The sequence below is a fragment of the Ambystoma mexicanum genome, chromosome 2q, assembly GCF_040938575.1.
Source record: "Ambystoma mexicanum isolate Mex_15411 chromosome 2q, UKY_AmexF1_1, whole genome shotgun sequence".
NCBI lineage: Eukaryota > Metazoa > Chordata > Amphibia > Caudata > Ambystomatidae > Ambystoma > Ambystoma mexicanum.
In genome coordinates, this window is record NC_090924.1 from 896,762,312 (window position 1) to 896,786,107 (window position 23,796).

The 23,796-nt window shown below is 50.5% G+C and overlaps 1 protein-coding gene across 1 annotated transcript; it reads right to left on the reverse strand.

Annotated features, from left to right (window-relative positions):
* Nucleotides 1-3,032: 3,032 nt before the first annotated feature.
* Nucleotides 3,033-5,538, reverse strand: OTUD1 (OTU deubiquitinase 1). The gene has a single exon (XM_069648182.1). It carries the CDS (start codon nt 5,310-5,312, stop codon nt 4,179-4,181), a length of 1,134 nt encoding a protein of 377 aa, XP_069504283.1. The 5' UTR covers nt 5,313-5,538; the 3' UTR covers nt 3,033-4,178.
* Between the last annotated feature and the right edge of the window lie 18,258 nt (nt 5,539-23,796).

The following is a 23,796-nucleotide window of genomic DNA, read 5'->3' on the forward strand; positions in this document are numbered from 1 at the left end:
CTATTCTTGCACCAAAGGAATCCAAAACTGATTTTCTTGTAGTAAAGCAGAACCATGAAATCGAAATGTGTGTCCAAGATACCCTACATTAAACCAGAAATATGCCCATGCCAGGTATTCTAGCAGGACATCTACACTACCACACATACCAACTCTTAGCCCTCTACCAAAGACGATACAGTTGTCAGTAGCACTTGTTGATTCTTTCGTAGGCTATGCAGTCTCATAGCAATTAGTTAGGGGGAAACACCCATGCAGCTCGAGAGAATTTTCAGCAGCAATATTTGAACACTGGAGGAGTTCCCAACAACCCTTGAATCGTGTAAATCAGCCCACTTTGTCAAACAACCCAGGAACCGCAGATGCCAAATCACACAAATCCTCCAAGAGCGGCTTTCAAGAAAGCCTGGTGTGAGGAAAGGGAAAGTCAAGGCTCTTGATGGAAAACCAAAATGTATAACGACACAATGTAAATTAACATCTAGAAATGCGCTTTACTGGCTAGGATGGAAAAAAAATAAACCGTACTGTGAAAATGAAGCTTTACAAGAAGGCTCAAATCTACATAAAAGTGAGTTCATGGTTAGTGAAAAACAGTTTTTGCCTTCAGTCTAGTATTGGGTTGGTCTTCCCAAATAAAGAAAGTCATAAAAAAGTCCTATGGAAGAACCACCTTGAAAATTGCTGAAAACGTCAGATGGCTGTTTCAGATAAGGGGCACAACAGATGCCAAGTTAAGCTTCGAATCGACAGCTCGGCTTCGGGTACTAAAGTGCTCTGCAGTCCTCCCTTCAGGGAGAACATTCATGGGCAGTTAAGCACAACCAATAATGTACACCCTAACTGGCTTCACATAGTCTGAGGGAATCCTTAGTCATCCGAGTAGCTTAGCTCCAGTTTCCAACCAAGTTGTGCCCATCCAATTAGTCCCACCCTCTAAAGTGAAAATCCATGTACAAAGCTACCCAGTCTTCCAAAAATTAATGTGTACTATTAACAACCCCATATCTACAGGATGGAGCCTGTAAAGCCAATGAGGCAACTGTGCGTAGGCAACAGAAACTGTGGTATCCCACCAGAAGGAAACCCATCAGCATGTGACAACGGAACACTGCTGCTTAATCCCAGCCCGCAAAAGAAAAAGAACCAACTCCTAACAAAGTACCCACATGTAAGCACCCCTGCAACGCAAGAATTTGAAATAACAGTCAGCGCTAGCAAACCAGAATCCTCACTCAAAACTGTCCAAATGAGGTCTGCAACCTTTGACTCAGCAGATTAGACTACAACTCCCATACAACCCAAGCCATTGCTGTCAATTGGAAAAGGTCATGAGAGTTGTGTATTCCAAAACATTGGGAGAGCTGTAGATAGCAGTCTCCTGCCATTTCACAACATCCGGGACTTGAGCATGTGAAAGCCTTCAAATACACACAAAGCCTTAAGTTATACAAAAAAAAGCAAGTTCTGCCAATGTTGAAAGCTATGGATAGCCATCAGAGTAAAAACCACAGAAATGAATCCAACAATTTTGGCTCAAATGGCGCCGCGTTTCACATAGCACCGAATCCAGCCTTGGAAACCCATCATCAAATAATCTTGCCTGCTACAATTACATGGGTGACTCAATATTGGATACAATGCAACATGCTCTTATGGATAGACACAACCAAACTTATGAAAAGAAGAAATGAATAAAAACAACAACTTTTGTTATTGAACGTGCCCACCAATAATCAATTCTAAAATCCTTCCATACAGCTTCAGGAAGCAGTCTACAGAGAGGTCAAAACCACGATGCGAATACCTCACTGTCATTCAGATGGTTGATACGCAGCATCTTTCTATTGCACCTGCCATAGAAGGGGCCCCACAAAGATTAATTTGTTTTAATATCTAGTTTACTTCAACACGAAAGGCCATGAACCCTCCCTCGTACCAGACAAACAACCTCTGCAATTCCATAACCAGGTGATTCCTGGAAGACCAACTCCTCTCCAGGAAAAGAGACAACGCACCCCCCTAGTCCACACACCAAACTCAAATCAGGCCAGTCAGACCAATCAACAAAACAAATTAAAGATGCCAACATCTTGAACTACCACTTCCCAATCAAAACGAAGGAAGCCCACCCTAAAACATCAGTGCAGCACCCAACTGCACACACGTTGCACTAAATACATACTGCACAGCCTGCCGAAGATTCTGGCCTGCCATCCTCAATCCAGTAGCTCTACATGTGCACCAACCATACACCCCCCAGGATAAACAGGTACCGAGTTTTTTCGCCACAAGTCAACTAAAAAAAAAAACAGGCTGTAGCACAACAATCTGTACATCGACCTGTACCATTTAACATTTGCACCCATACCTCCCCAAACTATACCAAGAAGCTCCAAAATGGGCCAATTTACACTCTATAGAAGAGTTCAAAATTAAGATGTGATGGACTAAAACCAGCTCCAAGCATCACAAGGTAGGCAGGAGCTACCAACCAGGAGCGAGTACCCAGCAAACAGAATTGCCACACGATAAGCACATTTTGCCCATGTTTAAATGTGCACTAGATATGTCCTCATTGATGTTCTTTAAGTCGCATTCCCAAATGCTCCAAGTTAACGTCACGGTAGTTGAAGTTTCAAACTAACGAGGCTCTCCTAGGTTACGATACAAGGCCACCTCTAGGAGTCTTCCTCAATTCCCATCTTGTAGAGAAAGTTGAACTAGGTACACATTTCCAGTCACTCCTAAACTGCCCATATTGGACATAATCTACTGCCTTGTTCTGGTCCCACAATAAACAATCTCCCCGTCTCTTTTTGGACTTGTTCTTACTAATCCTACTGGCGGGCAGTGTGCATTATAATCATTTTGCTAGCAAACCTAATTTCTTTGTGCAGTTACAAATCTGAAATAATGAAGTGTGACACTACCATGGACATCAGCATAGACATGGCTATAAATTCCACTGTTAAACAGGCAGTGCAAGAATTAACACATAAGCGACCCATAAACGAAACTGGACAGCAATATGAAAAGTAATCATACATTTTATTCATGTGTTCCGACAGGCATTGTACTGATTACATTTACATGACGAATAAACTGTAAGGGTTGGTAGCAACCCATTATGAACAGGTTTAAACCAAGCATGTTCCCCAAGTCATACAATTGAGAACAATGCGCAATTATTTTAATAGAGGCAAACAAAATAATTTCCACTTATTTTCCTGAATGGGCTGAACCAACTAAACAAGAATGAGGGAAAACGCGTCTATCATTTTTCTTCGACAGCAGGAAAACAAAAAGGTACGGTTTCTTCCACTGCTGTAATGCCACTAATGTAGGGGGTGGGGATGAGGGGGACACAGAAAAAAAAAAAACACTTACGAATTGTGGAATTGGAACAGTATACTAAGTCAAATTGTGCATTAATCTGAAAAATAGCTACATTGAACACACAAAATTACAACGATCGGATTGTATGCAATTGTGTGCAGATTTTGGTATGTGCAATTCAAGCATGCCCTCAATATGCTCAGGGCCCCAGTCTATAACATGAGGCATGTCTGGTTAAGTTACACTGTGGCTCATCACGCCCACTTTTAGAACAAGGATTTCTTTGTAGTATACAAATATGCAACCCCCCTATTAGGAGGTGAAGATGGAAAAAAGCTCCAAGTCATTTTACAAAAAAAAATACCAAAACGTATGAGTCGTAATTAGACACCTAAGAGCCATTTCTACAATACAAACAAGTTAGAAAAATAGTATGCAAAAATACAATCTTTTAGAAAATACAGGTGGAGAAAAATAAATGTACACTAAACTAAAATTTGAAAACAAATTAAAAAGACTACCCATATACAAGAAAATGTGCAGCCCAGCCATTGAAACAGTTTAAAAAAGGAACAACTATTGGAAATATGTTACAGTATGCACAACAAAAGATGCTGGACTGCTTCACCACCCTGGGCAAAAAAGTCGTGTTCTTCGTACGGTTTCGGGAGAGCCACCGGAAGCTGCAGGCGTATTACAGAAAAATAAAATATTTTAAGGCATCACGTCTGCATGGAATATGTAAAGTGCAATAGAAATGAACTCCGACGACAGTACGTAAGAGGCGACGCCATTAGGCCACTAAAACTGTCTCCGTGAAAATCAAAGTGGTAGCAGGGTCAAGAACAAGCTGCTGCGTTTTGTTCAATGTACATTTTTGATAGGGAAATTGCCATTGATTTTGCCAAGTCTTCGTCCCGTTGTCTTTGCACTTGAGTTTGTTTCCTCCAATTTTCGTATTCGGGATTGGGCAAGGGGCAGTCAAATACAGCATCATAGTGTCCGTTGCTAAGCCAGCTCAGCCAGATACTGGGCCTGGAAGGGTCGTCAGGGCCCAGGTAGTGCACCATGGTGGACACAGTGGGGCACTCGGGCCTACCACCCGTGGTGAGGTAGATGTTGACATTGAGCATTTGGCTCATGGCCAGCAGTTCGGGGTAACCTGCCCAGGCCCCGTCCTGGGCGGCCCCTATCAGGAAATGGCCCGCGTCGCCCTCTATCAGGGGATTAAACTCCTCCAGGTGGTCGGCCACGTGGTAGACCGTCTGTTCCCTTAACTGCTTGTGCTTGCTCTGTTCTCCGAACATGGCCTTGCTGATGGCGCGGTATAGGCAGTTACCGTCGGGAATTATGTTGAATCTGTATCTGCCTTTGTGTTGCAGATAACTGTCCTGCTGCTCCAGCTCGGCCAAGTACAAGGCGTGCTTCTGGCTGGCCTCGGAAGTCCCACCTCGAGGCTCGGGAGCAACCTCTGGGTCACATTCCTGCCGCCTGCAGAAACCCTGTGGCTCTAGTTCTCGTGTTTCCTGGCCCGCCTGGAGGTCCATGTCCAGTACATGGTCAGCCTGCGCAGGCCTGTGAGTGGGCAATTCAGGTTCCTCCATAGCCTCCTCCTCAGTAACATGTTGCTGAGACAAATCCGTCAGCCAGGCAGCATTGCGGGCCGCTTCTGCCCCTCGAGTGTCCAGGTACCTGCCATCCAGGGAGGGGCTTTCCCCCACGGCGATGGCCGCCTGTGCCATGGGCTCAGTGATGATGCGGATGGGTACGATTCTCTCTACAGGCCGGACGCTGATGCGGGCGCTGGATGTGAACCCCCCCGTTCCGTCGTGGGGCAGCAGTTCGAAGCAAGAGGAGAACGCGGGCATATTGGCGGGCGGCTGCGCTGTTGGGGTGCGGTCCCCAGACGCCGAGCTCGGAGATGTAAAGACCGGCCCGGGGTAGTGAGTCAGTACGCTGCTGTAGAGCTGCATTTCTCGGGCTCTCCCCGGAGCCCGTATTTATATTCTGTTCCTGGAGGCAATCCGGGTAAAAATATACAATGGCCTCAGCGACGGCAATCACTGTCTCAGAATAGTGCGTACGCAATGCAGAGCACGTCGGCGTCAGGCAGGCCTAATCCCAAATACAACATACGAGAGTTGCCCCGCCCTCTTCCGTTCGCCCAGCGCATCTCGCCCAGGCTGCGTTGGCGCATATTTCATTACGGGCATTTTCGACGCTAGACTGACCAAACAGTGGCGGCCATGTTAAGTGTAGAAAAACACACAACAGTCCTATCACAGGGCGGGCCTTTGTCTGGTTCCAGACCCAGCTCTATAGGCCTTTGAAGATATTTTGACACAGCTAATATGGCTGCGGCAAAGACTAAGCAGCGGCTATGACAATCTTGCTTCGTGCGGTGCAGTCCTTCACGACAGTATGATTAACACATAGCCAAGCGTCACGGCAATCGCGATCTTTCGGGAAGCAGTCGCCACACCTTTTTTTTTTTAACAATATGTCATCTGCAAATAATGTCTAGTTGTTCACAGGGGTTTTGTTTTGCCAGGAGATTTACTGTGATATCAACATGCCGCAAATCACTCATACATTTCCTCTAATTACTGTAGAATACGGCGGAAGAGGAAAAGTGTCTGAGATCTTCTTGAATTAGCCTGTTATTAAATATTGAAAATATGAATGTGAATGTGTGTACAGGTGCGTTATAAATTCCACATAATAACATATCATTAATATTGTCTTTTTTTACATCACAAGCTGCATGCCAGAGGCTAACCTTTAGTCCAAAAGCGGTCTAAATGCCCACTTGGAGAGGTGATAGGTTTTGCGGCAAAGAATAATTCCCTACCAGAAGCAGTTAAGGCTCGAGAAAGTTGAGTCTAAAGAGCAAGAGGAGCTACCATAGCTCTCAACTCACACGCTTTTGGCGGGTGTCACCCGCCTTGTGAAGGGCTGAGTCACCCGCCAAGCCTCCTGCAAGCCCATTCATTCCAATGGGCGTCTCACCCGCCAAAAACAAAATCGGGTGATTACACCCGCCTTTGTGCATAGCTCTCAACTCACACGCTTTTGGCGGGTGTCACCCGCCTTGTAAAGGGCTGACTCACCCGCCAAGCCTCCTGCACGCCCATTCATTTCAATGGGCGTCTCACCCGCCAAAAACAAAATCGGGTGATTTCACCCGCCTTTGCAACAGAAATGGTTGAGAGCTATGTTTGTGACACAAATGGTTGAGAGCTATGGAACTACTACCCTTGACCACAAGCATACCCTTACACACCACACTCACAAACACGCTCACACAAACACGTGCGTGCTGGGGGTGGGGTTGCCTTAATCTTCCCTAAGTGAGTTTCTTCCTCTATTTTACCCACTCAGATCTATTCGTCCGTTGAGAGTCTAGTATGCAAATTGGTTATCTCTCCCTTCTCCACCCTGACCATTGCTACCATTTACCAGCCTCCAGGCACTACCTCCCTGTTCCTCTCTGAATGGGCTGGTTTCTTTTCTCCTTACTCTCAACCACTTCCAAACTGCTACTCCTAGGTGACTTTAATATGCAATTGGAAATATACAGTCCCTATACCCCCAAATCAGCACACCAACTCTCAAACAAGCACCCATACAGACCCAAACCCCCCACCCCCAACTCAGCACACACACTCTCAACATGAACCCATACAGACCAGATCCCCCACCCCGCAAATCAGCATACAAACTAGCAAGCATGCACACATACAGACCCTGCATCTCAACATACACCGCACTTACACCTCAAAACAAACATTCATGCACACCCGACACCCCCCCATCCCCATAGCTCTCAACTCACCCGCTTTTGGCGGGGGTCACCCGCCTTGCAAAGGGCTGACTCACCCCCCAAGCCTCCTGCACGCCCATTCATTCTAATGGGGGTCTCACCCGCCAAAAACCAAATCGGGTGATTTCACCCGCCTTTACGAGACAAATGGTTGAGAGCTATGCATCCCCACATCTCAACATACACAAAACAAACATTCAAAACCAAACATTCATACACATCCGACACCCCCTACCCCCGCATCTCAACATACACAAAACAAACATTCAAAACCAAACATTCATGCACATCCGACACCCCCCCACCCCCGCATCTCAACATACACAAAACAAACATTCAAAACCAAACATTCATACACATCCGACACCCCCCACCCCCGCATCTCAACATACACAAAACAAACATTCAAAACCAAACATTCATGCACATCCGACACTCCCCCACCCCCGCATCTCAACATACACAAAACAAACATTCAAAACCAAACATTCATACACATCCGACACCCCCCCACCCCCGCATCTCAACATACACAAAACAAACATTCAAAACCAAACATTCATACACATCCGACACCCCCCAACCCCTGCATGGGGTGCACAACTGATTTTGACAGAGGGCCGAAAGTACCTTACATGAGGGCTATAGTGGGTCAAAAAGTAAATGTGGGCGGGGCGCAGGGCGGGGGCGTGGCAGGAGGCTTTTTCAACCCCCAATTTGTATTAAACACATGGAAAAAGAATATGTTTTTGAGGGGTAACGATTTTTATTTGCATTTCAAACTTACATTTTGTACTACACATTTTCCATTGTTATAATTTATTTCTATTTAGTTATTGTATATCATCTGTTTAATTAAATTATATATATTTTATTGACCCTTGATTGGACATTCCGTCATTTTGGACTGCTATAGTTTGCTGTTTGGGTTGCCCAAGAGGAGTATGGCCTTCGTTGAGTCAGGTTTCCTCAAAAAGCAAAGGATGTACATCTCCTAACTGTGCCTGTTTTTGCTTTATTATTGGGTTCACTCTTGGAGTGCAACACTATGCCACATGGCTCCCACCCCCAAACCCCCAACCAAACACTATGCCCCATGGCTCCCACCCCCAACCAAACACTATGTCCCATGGCCCCCTCACCACCCCCAACCAAACACTATGCCCCATGCCTCCCTCAACCCCCAACCAAACACTATGCCCCATGGCCCCCTCACCCCCAAGCAAACACTATGCCCCATGGCCCCTACCCCACAAGCAAACACTATGCCCCATGGCCCCCTCATCCCCAACCAAACACTATGCCCCATGGCCCCCTCACCCCCAGCCAAACACTATGCCCCATGGCCCCCCTCACCCCCAACCAAACACTATGCCCCATGGCCCCATCACCCCCAACCAAACACTATGCCCCATAGCTCCCACCCCCAACCAAACACTATGCCCCATGGCCCCCTCACCCCCAACCAAACACTATGCCCCATGGCTCCCTCACCCCCAACCAAACACTATGCCCCATGGCCCCCCTCACCCCCAACCAAACACTATGCCCCATGGCTCCCACCCCCAACCAAACACTATGCCCCATGGCCCCCCTCACCCCCAACCAAACACTATGCCCTATGGCCCCCCTCACCCCCAACCAAACACTATGCCCCATGGCTCCTACCCCCAACCAAACACTATGCCCCATGGCCCCCTCACCCCCAACCAAACACTATGCCCCATGGCCCCCCTCACCCCCAACCAAACACTATGCCCCATGGCTCCCTCAACCCCCAACCATACACTATGCCCCATGGGCCCCTCACCCCCAACCAAACACTATGCCCCATGGCCCCCCTCACCCCAACCAAACACTATGCCCCATGGCTCCCACGCCCAACCAAACACTATGTCCCATGGCCCCCCTCACCCCCAACCAAGCACTATGCCCCATGGCCCCTAACCCCCAACCAAACACTATGCCCCATGGCTCCCCTCACCCCAACCAAACACTATGCCCCATGGCTCCCACCCCCAACCAAACACTATGCCCCATGGCCCACCTCACCCCCAACCCTAAACTATGCCCCATGGCTCCCTCACCCCCAACCAAACACTATGCCCCATAGCCCCCCTCACTCCCAACCAAACACTATGCCCCATGGCGCCCACCCCCAACCAAACACTATGCCCCATGGCCTCCCTCACCCCCAACCAAACACTATGCCCCATGGCTCCCACCCCCAACCAAACACTATGCCCCATGGCCCCTCACCCCCAACCAAACACTATGACCCATGGCCCCCCTCACCCCCAACTCTGAACCCCCCACCCTCCAAATCAGCACACTCTCAAACATGCAAACATACAGACCCGAACCCCCCACCCCCCAACTCAGCACACACACTCTCAAGCATGCACCCATACAGACCCGAACCCCACCCCCCAACTCGGAACCCCCAACCCCCCAAATCAGCACACTCTCAAACAAGCACCCATACAGACCCGAACCCCCCAACTTCGAACCCCCAACCCCCTCAAATCAGCACACTCTCAAACAAGCACCCATACAGACCCATGGCTCCTATCCCCAACCAAACACTATGCCCCATGGCCCCCTCACCCCCAACCAAACACTATGCCCCATGGCCCCCCTCACCCCCAACCAAACACTATGCCCCATGGCTCCCTCAACCCCCAACCATACACTATGCCCCATGGGCCCCTCACCCCCAACCAAACACTATGCCCCATGGCCCCCCTCACCCCCAACCAAACACTATGCCCCATGGCTCCCACGCCCAACCAAACACTATGTCCCATGGCCCCCACCTCCAACCAAACACTATGCCCCATGGCCCCCCTCACCCCCAACCAAGCACTATGCCCCATGGCCCCTAACCCCCAACCAAACACTATGCCCCATGGCTCCCCTCACCCCAACCAAACACTATGCCCCATGGCTCCCACCCCCAACCAAACACTATGCCCCATGGCCCCCCTCACCCCAACCCTAAACTATGCCGCATGGCTCCCTCACCCCCAACCAAACACTATGCCCCATGGCCCCCCTCACTCCCAACCAAACACTATGCCCCATGGCACCCACCCCCAACCAAACACTATGCCCCATGGCCTCCCTCACCCCCAACCAAACACTATGCCCCATGGCTCCCACCCCCAACCAAACACTATGCCCCATGGCCCCTCACCCCCAACCAAACACTATGACCCATGGCCCCCCTCACCCCCAACTCTGAACCCCCCACCCTCCAAATCAGCACACTCTCAAACATGCAAACATACAGACCCGAACCCCCCACCCCCCAACTCAGCACACACACCTCAAGCATGCACCCATACAGACCCGAACCCCACCCCCCAACTCAGAACCCCCAACCCCCCAAATCAGCACACTCTCAAACAAGCACCCATACAGACCCGAACTCCCCACCCCCCAACTTCGAACCCCCAACCCCCCAAATCAGCACACTCTCAAACAAGCACCCATACAGACCCGAACCCCCCACCGCCCAACTCAGCACACAAACTCTCAAGCATGCACCCATACAGACCCAAACCCCCTACCCCCCAACTCAGCACACACACTCTCAAGCATGCACCCATACAGACCAGAACCCCCCACCCCCCAAATCAGCACACTCTCAAACATGCACCCATACAGACCCGAACCCACCCCCCCAAATCAGCACACAAACTCTCAAGCATGCACCCATACAGACCCAAACCCCTACCCCCCAACTCAGTACACACACTCTCAAGCATGCGCCCATACAGACCCAGACCCCCCACCCCCCAACTCCAAACCCCCAACCCCCAAATCAGCACACTCTCAAACAAGCACCCATACAGACCCAAACCCCCTACCCCCAACTCAGCACACACACTCTTAAGCATGCACCCATACAGACCAGAACCTCCCACCCCCCAAATCAGCACACTCTCAAACATGCACCCATATAGACCCGAACCCCCACCCCCAAATCAGCACACCAACTCTCAAACAAGCACCCATACAGACCCAAACCCCCCACCCCCAACTCAGCACACACACTCTCAACATGAACCCATACAGACCAGATCCCCCACCCCGCAAATCAGCATACAAACTAGCAAGCTTGCACACATACAGACCCTACATCTCAACATACACCGCACTTACACCTCAAAACAAATATTCATGCACACCCGACACCCCCCCATCCCCACATCTCAACATACACAAAACAAACATTCAAAACCAAACATTCATACACATCCAACAACCTCCACCTCCGCATCTCAACATACACAAAACAAACATTCAAAACCAAACATTCATGCACATCCGACACCCCCCCACCCCCGCATCTCAACATACACAAAACAAACATTCAAAACCAAACATTCATACACATCCGACACCCCCCACCCCCGCAACGCAACATACACAAAACAAACATTCAAAACCAAACATTCATGCACATCCGACACCCCCCCACCCCTGCATCTCAACATACACAAAAAAACATTCAAAACCAAACATTCATACAAATCCGACACCCCCCTCACCCCCGCATCTCAACATACACAAAAAAACATTCAAAACCAAACATTCATGCACATCCGACACCCCCCCACCCCTGCATCTCAACATACACAAAAAAACATTCAAAACCAAACATTCATACACATCCGACACCCCCCTCACCCCCGCATCTCAACATACACAAAACAAACATTCAAAACCAAACATTCATACACATCCGACGCCCCCCCACCCCCGCATCTCAACATACACAAAACAAACATTCAAAACCAAACATTCATACACATCCGACACCCCCCCACCCCTGCATCTCCACATACACAAAAAAACATTCAAAACCAAACATTCATATACCTCCGACACCCCCCACCCCCGCATCTCAACATACACAAAACAAACATTCAAAACCAAACATTCATACACAACCGACAGCCCCCCCACCCCCGCATCTCAACATACACAAAAAAAACATTCAAAACCAAACATTCATACACACCCGACACCCCCCCACCCCTGCATCTCAACATACAGAAAAAAAAATTCAAAACCAAACATTCATACACACCCGACACCCCCCCACCCCAACATACACAACACAAACATTCAGCAAAACAGACTCAACACATAAACACAAACAGACCACTTACCGGAGACGTGCTGGAAGGCAGGTAAGCTGCAACGCTGGTGAGGTAACTGGAATCGTACTAAGGCTGGCGTGGTCCAAGGCTGAAATGCCTTCCGGCATCAAGCCTTATGGACCACGGCAGCTGTAGTGCTGGCACTCCATTGGTGCAGCACACACGCACTACGTGGCTCGTAGGAGCGACGTGGTGCGTGTGTGCTGAGCCAATGAGGGCCAGTGTTTTGTCCGGCCCGGAAGACAACAAAGACTTTGCTAATGGAGGGCGGCCGATGCTGCTTGCGGGCCTCCCTCCATTAGGAAAGTCTTTGTGCCTCGCGGGCCGGACAAAACAGCATGGCGGGCCGCAACTGGCCCGCGGGCCGCATGTTGTGCACCCATGCCCTATACACTAACAATTACAAACCTTACCTTCAACTCCTGGAACACAAACTAGCTGTCTGGGAAAACTGTCAATATCCATGTACGGACGAGTTGCCCTGCTCAAAATGGTGGTGGTGCCCAATTTGTTGTACATGTTCTGCGGGATTCCAATATGGCCGGGCAGAGATTTTTTTTCAGAGGTTAGAGAGACTAACGGTTAACTTCGTATGGGGTGGGAAATCTGTTAGACTTAAATGGCCCAGGATGTGTGAAAGATATGAAACAGGTGGACTGGCAGCCCCAGACTTCATATTATACTTTCATGCAGCACAAGCACACTTTGCGAAGTTCTGGGGAGACACATCGGAAAAACATGCACACGTGCGAGCCGAGAAATTTGCGATAGCCCCAGTTAACATTCAAGCAATGCCATTTACAAAAAAAAGAGGTAAAATTAGGGAAGTAGATCCTGTCAGCTCCACAGTACGTGTCTGGTTAGCAATGTTTGCGAGGGTGGGATGCATAAACCCATACTGGCCATTTACCCGCCTGTTGCACCATCCTTTCCTAGAACCCACATTTGATACGGCCTTGCAATATAAATGGGACCCGGACAAAGAAATGAGAATAAAAGATCTATACCCGGTGGGCAGATTTGCAACACTCGCAACTGTGTATAACAAAGTGGGGTCAGGCCTAATTACTACGCTGCAATACTATCGTATGAAAGTAGCTTGCAAAAATAAATGGCCGTAGTTTCCCGAGGCCCTCCCGATACATGAATTCCTGTCTGCGGTTATGTCGCAGGAAGGTTTTACGGGTACAGTATCCAGACTATACAAAGCAATCCAAGAACACACCCCATCAGGGAACACTATAAAACAAAAATGGGACAGGATCTTGGCATCACCATAGCATAGAAGATACCCAATGGGCAAAATATTGTCAGTATACTAAGGCCATCTCGATTAATTCTAACTTTAGGCTAATTCAATTTAAACTACTAAATCATCTACACATAACCCCGAAGAAGATCTCCAAGTTTGACCCTACCATCCAAGTAGCCTGCCCCAAATGTGGTGCTCCTAATGCGAATTCAATGCATATGTATTGGGAATGTCCCCCGATAAAGGCCTTCTGGGAGGACATAGCTAGAAACATAAGTGATATTACGGGGCAACATATTCCGGCTGTCCCACATAAATATCTCCTGGGCGGTATAGGGAAGGCTTCAGTTAAAATCCAGAGATTTGTTGCTGTTGCAGGGGCAGTGACCAAGAGAAATATATTACAATTATGGAAATCCAAGGCAGCCCCCACTCAGACGACATGGCTACGGGACTTATTATATGTTCAGGATACTGAAGAACAATATGTTAACAGTGTTACACCTACCAATAGACCTAAAGACATCTTCTCTGTTAGGAGCCTACCTTAAGGACAGCCAAGAAGGCAGGTCTGAGGACTCCTCATAATCGTTTGAAAATATTGTATCACGTATGATGTGTATAATGAAAAGTAACACTTGGTATGACTCTACTTGCAGACCTGAAACGTAAGTGCCGGGTTGCAGAACAGAAGTGGCAAACCTCAGGTTCACCCTCTGACAAACTGGCCTGCTGCCTGCTCCAAAGGCATTACAGACTCTATCCGTGCCAAAAAAAGGGCCCACATTCAAGCATGATATCTGGCACATCCGGCAACACGGCTGAACTTTTCAAAATATGCAGGGAACTTGCCAATCCGTCCGCAGTATCCTCTGCCCCTACTGCGTCTCAGGCCCTCTCAAACGCACTTGCCACTCACTTCACCACCAAAACTCAGGACATCCAGAACAGCCACACACACTTCCAACCCATCCCTCGCCACCTTGGCCGCTCACCCTCCTCCCTCATCCTTTTCCTCCTCCACCTTTGGCTCATCAGAAGAAGTAACCAGAGTTGTCAACTCCATGAAAGTCCCTTCCAAACAGGTTGCTCCTTGCTCATGCAGAACCACCAAGGACAACATTTGCTCTCTCGCCCCTGCTCTCTCTGATCTCTGTAACAAATCCTTTGCTACTGGTTCCTTTCCATTCGGTCTCAAGCACCCCCTTGTGCGCCCCTGCTTAAAAAACCGTCAGCAGACCCTTCCTTTCCAGCCAACTATCACCTAATTTCCATCACCCCCTTCCTGAGGAAACTGCTTGAGAAGTTGGCCCTGCCCCAACTTAACTCTCACACTGAACTTGTTGGCGGTCTCCACGACCATCAATCTGGATTCCGAGCATCCAGAGGCACGGAAACTGCTCTTCTGAACACCAGTGAAGAACTGCTTGCATCCCTTGATTCCAACTCCCCTGCTGTCCTCACCCTTCTTGATCTCTCTTCTGCATTTGACACAGTCAACCACTCCATCCTCATAAAAAGGCTCCAAGATACCCTTGGTATCTCGGAGCAGGCACTGGTCTGGCTGACCTCCTTCCTAACTGACCGCTCGTCCAATGTTATTCTGGGCACCTTCTCTTCGCCTACTTCCTTCTCCACCTGTGGCGTCCCCCAGGGTTCTATTCTCTCGCCTTTAACACCTACCCTTTTCTGCCGACACGCCTCATCTTCTCCTCCCCCAACTTCCATTGCTATTCTGATAACTCATCTTCAAACTTCTTGCAGATGCCCTTGCATCCCCCATCTTCCCTGACTGCCTCTCTGCCAAACAGGCCTTGTGCACTTCCAATCCAGAAAATCAGAGATACTTCCTATTGGGACACCTGCACCAACTTCTTCCCTTCACTCTGGTCTTCTACCATGGGCTCTGACACTGCTCCCTCTTCAGAAGCCAGAAACCTCAGAGTCAACTTCAAATCCTCTCTCTCCTTCCTCCCTTAAGCTCAGGACTTTGCCAAGAAGTCCCACTTTTAGCTCTTACTCCTCAAAGGAATTGTACCTTTGCTCACCTTCCCCCAGAGGCTCAATGTTACCCGGGCTCTGGTTCTCTCTAAGCTTTACCATTTAAATAGCCTCCTCCTGAATCTACCTTAGTCCACTCTGCGTCCCCTCCAGCTAATCCAGAATAGGTCAGCAAGACTTATCCATTGCCTCAAGGCCAGGGACCGCACCTCTCCTGACCTACAAAGCCTTCACTGGCTCCCGGTTGCAGCACAGATTAAATTCAAATCCCTCTGTATCATTCACAAGGCTGCCTTAGCCGGGGACCACACCATCTGCAACTCTTTCTGACTAAATATTCCCCCTCTGGACCCCTGCGCTGCACTGGTACCAATTTCCTGTGTGTAAAGCATTTCGCTAAACAGAGGGCAGGTGGTTGATCGCTTTCCTGAACTGGCTACCTTCTTTGGAACAGCCTCCCACTCCCTTTTTGTCTTGAGCAGGACCTTCTTAAATTCCGGAAGAACCTTTAAGACCTTCCTCTTTACCTCCTCCTTCCCTTCCTCTCTTCCCTGCCAATCGCACAGTAGCTTGATTGGTGTACAGGGTCCTTATGCATCCTTGTGGGCCCTGACCTCCCACATCGTATCATCCCAGCTGCTGTCTATCCTCTGCACTTGCCTCGGCCCACCTTCCACCCTGGAGGCTTGCACTTACCTTTTCATAGCACTTCACCTGCTGCTCTCCCACAAGCACCACATCATCTATTCTATACCCTCTCCCTTCTGCATGCACTTGCACGTTCTGAGCACTCACAAGGCGTAGTAAGTTCATCTTCCCCTCCGCATTGTTTGTCTATTCTTATATATTTTTTTGTATTACAATTATTATTGTCTATCGTCCCCTGTCCCCTCCCTGTGGCACTGTGGGCATTTTGAAACAGTATTTGCTTCATGTATAAGCGCCTAACAAGCCAACAATAAATAAACAAATCAATTATTGGTAGGCTTGTAAGTAAAGGCTTTAATGTGATGGCAATATCTAGATCAGACAATGGGCCTCATCACGACTTGGGCGGTAAACGTGGCGGATTATCCGCCGGACCTAAATAGCGCTAACGCCAAGTCACCCGGCGGATAATCCGCCAGATCACGAGTTATCGTGCACACGCCCCGGTCCAAGGCATTAGCGCAATTAGCGCGAACCCTTAAAGCTGGCGCACCGTGCGCTACCGCCACTTCGCGCTCATAGCGCGCGCTCAAAGTGCACGCTATGAGCGCGCGGGAAACGCGGGAAACGCGTCACCGCCGGAACAGGAAATAAAGCGGCAGCCATCTTGGAAATCACAATCCGTCGGATATCAGAGCCACTGGAAGCCATCCACGCAATCTGAAGCCTAATAATGAGTCAGGAGCGCACTAGGGGCAAGTCTGCACTGGACAGGGTCCGAAAACCCAAGTTCAGTGATCAGGAGCTTGAGGTGCTTGTGGATGAGGCACTGACGCACCACCATGCGCTGCAGCAGCGCAAAACCAGCGCCCAGCGCCGAGGCCAAATATTGCGATCTGTCGCAGAAAGGGTCAGTGCAGTGGGGCGCGTGCCCCTGGATGGAGAGGACTGCCGCAAGCGGCTGAATGACCTGCGCGTGCGAGTGTGAGGCATCCTGTCCCAGCACAGGAGTGCAAGCAGGGGCACAGGAGGAGGGCCACCACCACCCCCCCCGACCTCACACCATGGGAGGAGAAAATGACGGGTGTCATCGACGTTGGAACCATTGAGGGCATTGGTGAAGCGGAGGCATGGACTGGCATCAATCCAACGGCAGGTGAGTCCCATTCCCGAATACATGCATCTGAATGAGAGTGAAGACATGTGTCTGAGGCTCTGCATACACCCGTAAGTGAGGGCCACATCCCTAGAACGGTAGTGCTGCCTAGACGACCCTGTACGTGCAGTGCATGAATGGCAGGGGATAGACTCCCATAGCCATAGGACAGCTACGTAGAGTAGTACTGTGCATCAACACAACCACAAAAGCCTGAGCGCAGTCCACCACAACCACGCGTTCCCATGCAGTGGACCTCCATGCACATCCACAACCAGCACCACATGGTGACTGAACAGAATGCAAGTTGAATGCGTCATTGTTACTGTCTTCAATCACACTTGTTGGCATGACCTGCATCACACAAATGTAAGTAGCATTGTACTAAAACCACCCCCATTGTACCCCACAGGCACATGTCGATCCCAACAGCCCGGTGATGATGGCGATGAGGCCACACAGACAATGCGCCACAACACCGTGCCTCCACCAGCACCAGCACCCCAAAAAAGGCCACACCCATGGGAGACAACACCGGGGAACACCCACCTCACCCCGACGCAGCCCCGCCAGACAGCAGCGGCAGCCACATGGCCACAGGGAGGCGACCGTCAGCTCACCAGAACCCAACATCCACAGCCCCGATGCTGAGGGAGAGAGGCCGGAATGGGAGCCCAACGTGGGAGCAACACCTCCACGTGTGCATCATGCCACCGCACAACACTCCCACAGCAGTAGTGATGGGGAAGGGGTGTCAACACCCCATGGAAGCCCAGGCAGACAGCAGGCAGGGAGGCCCCATGTGCCTGTGCGTGGCTGCAGCACACCACAGCCCGATGTGAACACTCCATCCTATGGGAGCCCAGAGGGCCATCGATCGGAGCCAGGCAGCCCAGTCCAGTGTGGTGGCATGTCGCCATGCAGCCCCCCCCGACAGCGCCCAATTCGCGGTCCACCACCTGACGCACCAGTAGAGGCCTTTGTCACAGGGGCAGCAGTCATGGGTCGGCTGGATGTCATTGAGGCAAAACAGGCCAAGGTGGAAGCAATGGCAAAGGTCCAGAGCCGGCACATTAAGGCCGTGAGCACTTCCATCCGGCATGGGTCCCGGTACATTGCGCGGGACAATGCCCGCACACGACAAGTTGTGCAACAATGCACCGCTGCCCTGACAGGCTTTGGGCAACGAGTCCGCGAATTCACGGAGGCAGTGTCTGCACTTGCAGAACAGCAACGCGAGGCCAATAACCTCATGCGCCAGCACATGATGGGCAGCGCTTCCATACCCTCAACTTCCACCACACCCACAGAGGGTTCACTAGACCCATCTCCAAGGCGCCGGTCCTTGCGCCACCTGAGGGCACGCACACCGGAGGGTCCCGGGAGAGGAAAACGCCCGCACCCATCCTAGTGGTGCATGGCATCATTGTTGTTGGCCTGATGAGGCAACTGTACAGTATGGGGTTGTACACTGGGGCTAGGGGGGATTGTTGGGTGTTCACTGGGGGAGGGGGGATTGTTGGGTGTTCCCCTGGGGGGAGGGGGATTGTTGGGTGTTCACTGGGGTGAGGGGGGATTGTTGGATGGAAAATAAATCACGTTAAAAAAATCACAAATGTTACAAATGCAATTTAATGTTGAAGTGACATATGTACAATTTACCTATTACCCATTTCTAAAAGAATCAATCAATCAATACCTGTCTGGCCAACCTCCCTTCCCTCAGCCCAACCCTTTGTGTATGTGCAACACCTTCTGGTACTTCATCGCCCTCACCACCATCCTCAGGTGGCTGCACATGAGCATCTAGGGGCAGGGGCACATTTCTGCGACAATAGATGTTGTGCAGCATGGCACATGACAGTACTATTTTTCCAACTTTTTTTGGTGCATACATCATTGCACCTCCCGTGCGGTCGAGGCAACGGAAGCGTGCCTTCAGCAGGCCAAATGCCCTCTCGACGCAGATCCATGTACGAGCATGGCCAAGGTTGTATGCCCGCTCCGCCGCCGTGTGTGGGTGACGCACAGGGGTCATGAGCCACGTGTACTGGGGATATTCCGAATCACCTGCAGGGGAGAGAAAGCCGGTATGGGGGCAAGGTAAGTCGAGTGGGTGTACAGAGCCCTGTCATCAGTGTGATTTTGCCATATTTGTCATTTGGCCTATAACATTGTGGAGTGTGCTGTCCTACGGGCACGATTGAATCAATGGGGTACTCTCCACTTGGTACACCTATGTTTCTGTATGTAACAGTACTCATTCACTTGTCGCAGGAAGAGGGGGCCCTTCCATCTACTTCTGCTTGACAGAAGTGGCTGCCTCATGTGTCATTGCAAATCCATTTGGCTACAGTTGCATTTGCTGCTCTTCACTATTCCGTACTGTTATCCATGCATTTCCATGGCCATTTTGGGGACAGTGTTTGTGGGATGTGCATTGTCTTACTCGGCCTACTTATGTGTGGAGCATTCGTGGATGTGCCAGCTCATGGATTGGGTTTTCACTACTGTCGGATGGCCAGGGTGGGATATCTGTACTGTGTCAGTGTTGGGAGCCATGGTGCTACTCACACAGGAGGCCTTGTTGTGGTGGGACTTCCATATGTCACTGTGCCGCCACATGTCTGACATCCTGCATGGGTGTGTTCTGCTGTGTTGGACATGTCCAAGGTTCATGGTGCAAGGTGCTTGAATGTGTATGCTGCTGTGATGCTGCTGACTATTGGGAATGATGGATTCTGTGACAGGCACCATCAGTTGTGGATTGACATGCTTTGTGGTATACATTTGTACTCACCCAGTAGCCATGTGTTTTGGCTTCGGTGCCTTTCCATGTACGCCGGCAGGGTACTGTTGCGTAGGACCATGGAGTCGTGGGTGGATCCTGGGTAGCGGGCACAGCAGTGGCTGAAGGTGAGGTCAGGGCCACATATCATCTACACGTTGAGGGAATGGTACTGTTTCCGGTTCCTGTAGGCAGCCTCATGTGCCTGGGGTGGTACAAGTGCCACATGTGTGCAGTCCAGGGCTGCTATTACATTCGGGACTTGGGCAATGGCATAGAATTGACCCTTAAGCTGGTGCACCTGTGCCTGTGTGGCTGGCAATGCAATGTGTTCGTTCACATGAATCAACAGTGCATTAAGCACCTGTCCCAGCATGGCACTGAATGTGGACTGGGCCATTCCATGCATCATGGCAACGGTATGTTGGTAGCTGCTAGTCCCAAGAAATTGAAGCACAGACACAAGCTTCACTAGGGGAGGTAGTGCCGTGCTGGTGGCTATGCGGCTGCATATGTCACCCTGGATTGTGTCCAGCAACTGGGTGATGGTTGCCCTGTCCAGCCGATATTCTGTCACCAACTGACCATCAGTTAGGGCCCAGGGTGTTGGCCAGACCCTGGGGATGGCTGGCCGGCTTGCTGGTGCTGCTCTCCTCCTCCTTCTCCTCATCCCCACTGCCCCCTGCACTCCCAGGGCCCTGGCCTGGTTGACTGGCCTCTGTAGCTCCAGGCGCAGCAGGTAGAAGTCGACATCAAGGCTCCCGCTCCAAACGGCAGCATGGTGTTGGGGAGGGTGTGTTGTGCATGGGTGGGTCCTTTGTAGGCCTCACATTTGCATTGCCTCCACCTGGGCCCTCATTGCTGTCTCCTCCCTGCTCCTGCTGGTGTAATGGGGTTGGGGAGGGTGTGTTGTGCATGGGTGGGTCCTTTGTAGGCCTCAGATTTGCATTGCCTTCACCTGGGCCCTCATTGCTGTCTCCTCCCTGCTCCTGCTGGTGTAATGGGGATGGGGAGGGTTTGTTGTGCATGTGTGGGTCCTTTGTGGGCCTCAGATTTGCATTGCCTCCACCTGGGCCCTCATTGCTGTCTCCTCCCTGCTCCTGCTGGTGTAATGGGATTGGGGAGGGTGTGTTGTGCATGGGAGGGTCCTTTGTAGGCCTCAGATTTGCATTGCCTCCACCTGGGCCCTCATTGCTGTCTCCTCCATGCTCCTACTGGTAATGAGGTTGGGGAGGGTGTGTTGTGCATGTGTGGGTCCTTTGTGGGCCTCAGATTTGCATTGCCTCCACCTGGGCCCTCATTGCTGTCTCCTCCCTGCTCCTGCTGGTGTAATGGGGTTGGGGAGGGTGTGTTTGCATGGGAGGGTCCTTTGTAGGCCTCAGATTTGCATTGCCTCCACCTGGGCCCTCATTGCTGTCTCCTCCCTGCTCCTGCTGGTGTAATGGGGTTGGGGAGGGTTTGTTGTGCATGTGTGGGTCCTTTGTGGGCCTCAGATTTGCATTGCCTCCACCTGGGCCCTCATTGCTGTCTCCTCCCTGCTCCTGCTGGTGTAATGGGGTTGGGGAGGGTGTGTTGTGCATGGGAGGGTCCTTTGTAGGCCTCAGATTTGCATTGCCTCCACCTGGGCCCTGATTGCTGTCTCCTCCATGCTCCTACTGGTAATGAGGTTGGGGAGGGTGTGTTGTGCATGGTTGGGTCCTTTGTAGGCCTCAGATTTGCATTGCCTTCACCCGGGCCCTCATTGCTGTCTCCTCCCTGCTCCTGCTGGTGTAATGGGGTTGGGGAGGGTGTGTTGTGCATGGGTGGGTCCTTTGTAGGCCTCAGATTTGCATTGCTTCCACCTGGGCCCTTATTGCTGTGGCCTGTGTTCTGTTACCTCCAGCTTTTTGCTGGAGGTATTTTCGGCGAATTATCCGCCGCTTTTCTGGCGCTAATAGCGCTTACGCCGGACTCGTGATTGATGATGTTTTAGCGCTAAGTGTTCCTGGCGCTGTTATGGCCGGCGCTTGTACACTGGCTGTCCTTGCGCCGGCTGTTACTGCGCCGGCGGTGTTTGGAGTCGTGATCCGACGGACCCTTAAAATCGGTGCTAAGAGCGTTACCGCCGATTTTAAGGGTTACCGCCCAAGTCGTGATGAGGCCCAAATGTCTGGTACTACATATAGTTGGTGAGTAGTTGTGTGATGGCCCTGAGGGGTGTTCCAGCAGGCCCTAGTAGTATGGTAAACATTAGATGCTATCAATATCTTCCCTACACACTTTTATCACAAATCAAGAAGTGTTTGCACTTGCAGTACATTGGCCCTCATTACGACCCTGGCGGAAATCGAAAAACGATGGCGGAAATGCAATACCGCCATCGAATAGCGCTCGGTGCGATTATGACCCGTCACCGTAAAGTACGATGCCATTAGCGACACCGTAGTGAACGCCAATGCTAACTGCACCAAGTACGCGCACGCGCGCCATGCGAAACCGTAATTACCACCATGGCGCAACGGTACGCGAATACTGACCCTAGCGGACATTTACCTAACGCCATCAAGCATGGCGGAAAGTACCATTCCGCCATGGTGAGAAGTACGGCATCGCGAACCAACCGTAAAAGGCCCTACTGAGTGCCTGTACACCACTCCCTGGCCACATTGCACAACTCCTCGTAGGTGCAATGAAGTCACACAATGCAACCAGTGAAATGTACAAGTCACCCATGCATGCCAACGAACAAATGAATGTAGGGGCTCCAAGTGCCTTGTGAGTGGCCATCCATATTTGCCATGGCACCATTGCCGTACTGATGCAGCACAGGCATGTGAAGGTTCAAGTACAGCAACATGAACTGAAATATGAGACAAACAAAAACAGGCCCCCCATCGCTTGACACCAGTGTAAGGCAACATTCAAAGCAGTATCCTGAGTGAGACTGCACCAGCCCTGTACTCCTGCCAGTAAACAAACCAACCATCAGCATAAGCATGTACCACACAAGTTGGCAGAGTGACTGAGCAGCCAGGCTCATCTCAAGAGGGGCCAATGGGAGCTGCAGGGCACAGATGGCACGAATACAGAAGCTATTCCAATGGACATGACCTCAGTCTCCCTCCAAGAAACGCACGCAAACACAGGCACCTGTGACCAGCCATATTCTGATAATCACATCATTCCACCAATCCACCTGGCTGACTGGCATCTGTTACACAAAAGCTAATCCCCCGCCCCTGAGCATGACATCATTAAAACAGTCATAATGGCAGCCCCTATCCCTGACCTCACTGGGCTCCGTAGGCAAACGCGCCCAGTACAGTACCACGCAACTATACTCAGAAGCCGGAACCCAATGCAGATCTTCTCACAATACATCGCTCCACAAATAGGAATATGCTACATTACTTGCAAAGAATAACGCTACACGGTCAATATCATAATAGAAATTTAATGCACAACAAAATCACCAAGTCCATACAGCTATTAGGTCATGAACTCCAAAATATATTTCATTATTGTGGGCTGCATCCGCAATAAATGACCAGCTTCTTCTTGTGTGACGCCCTGTTCCTTCATGGTACACAGGGGCTACATTCACGTTCAAAAAGGCAACATGGAAGCGCCTACAACCGC

Excerpts from the sequence above, each read along its gene's own strand:
- OTUD1 (XM_069648182.1), bottom strand. The coding sequence starts at position 5,312 with ATGCAGCTCTACAGCAGCGTACTGACTCACTACCCCGGGCCGGTCTTT.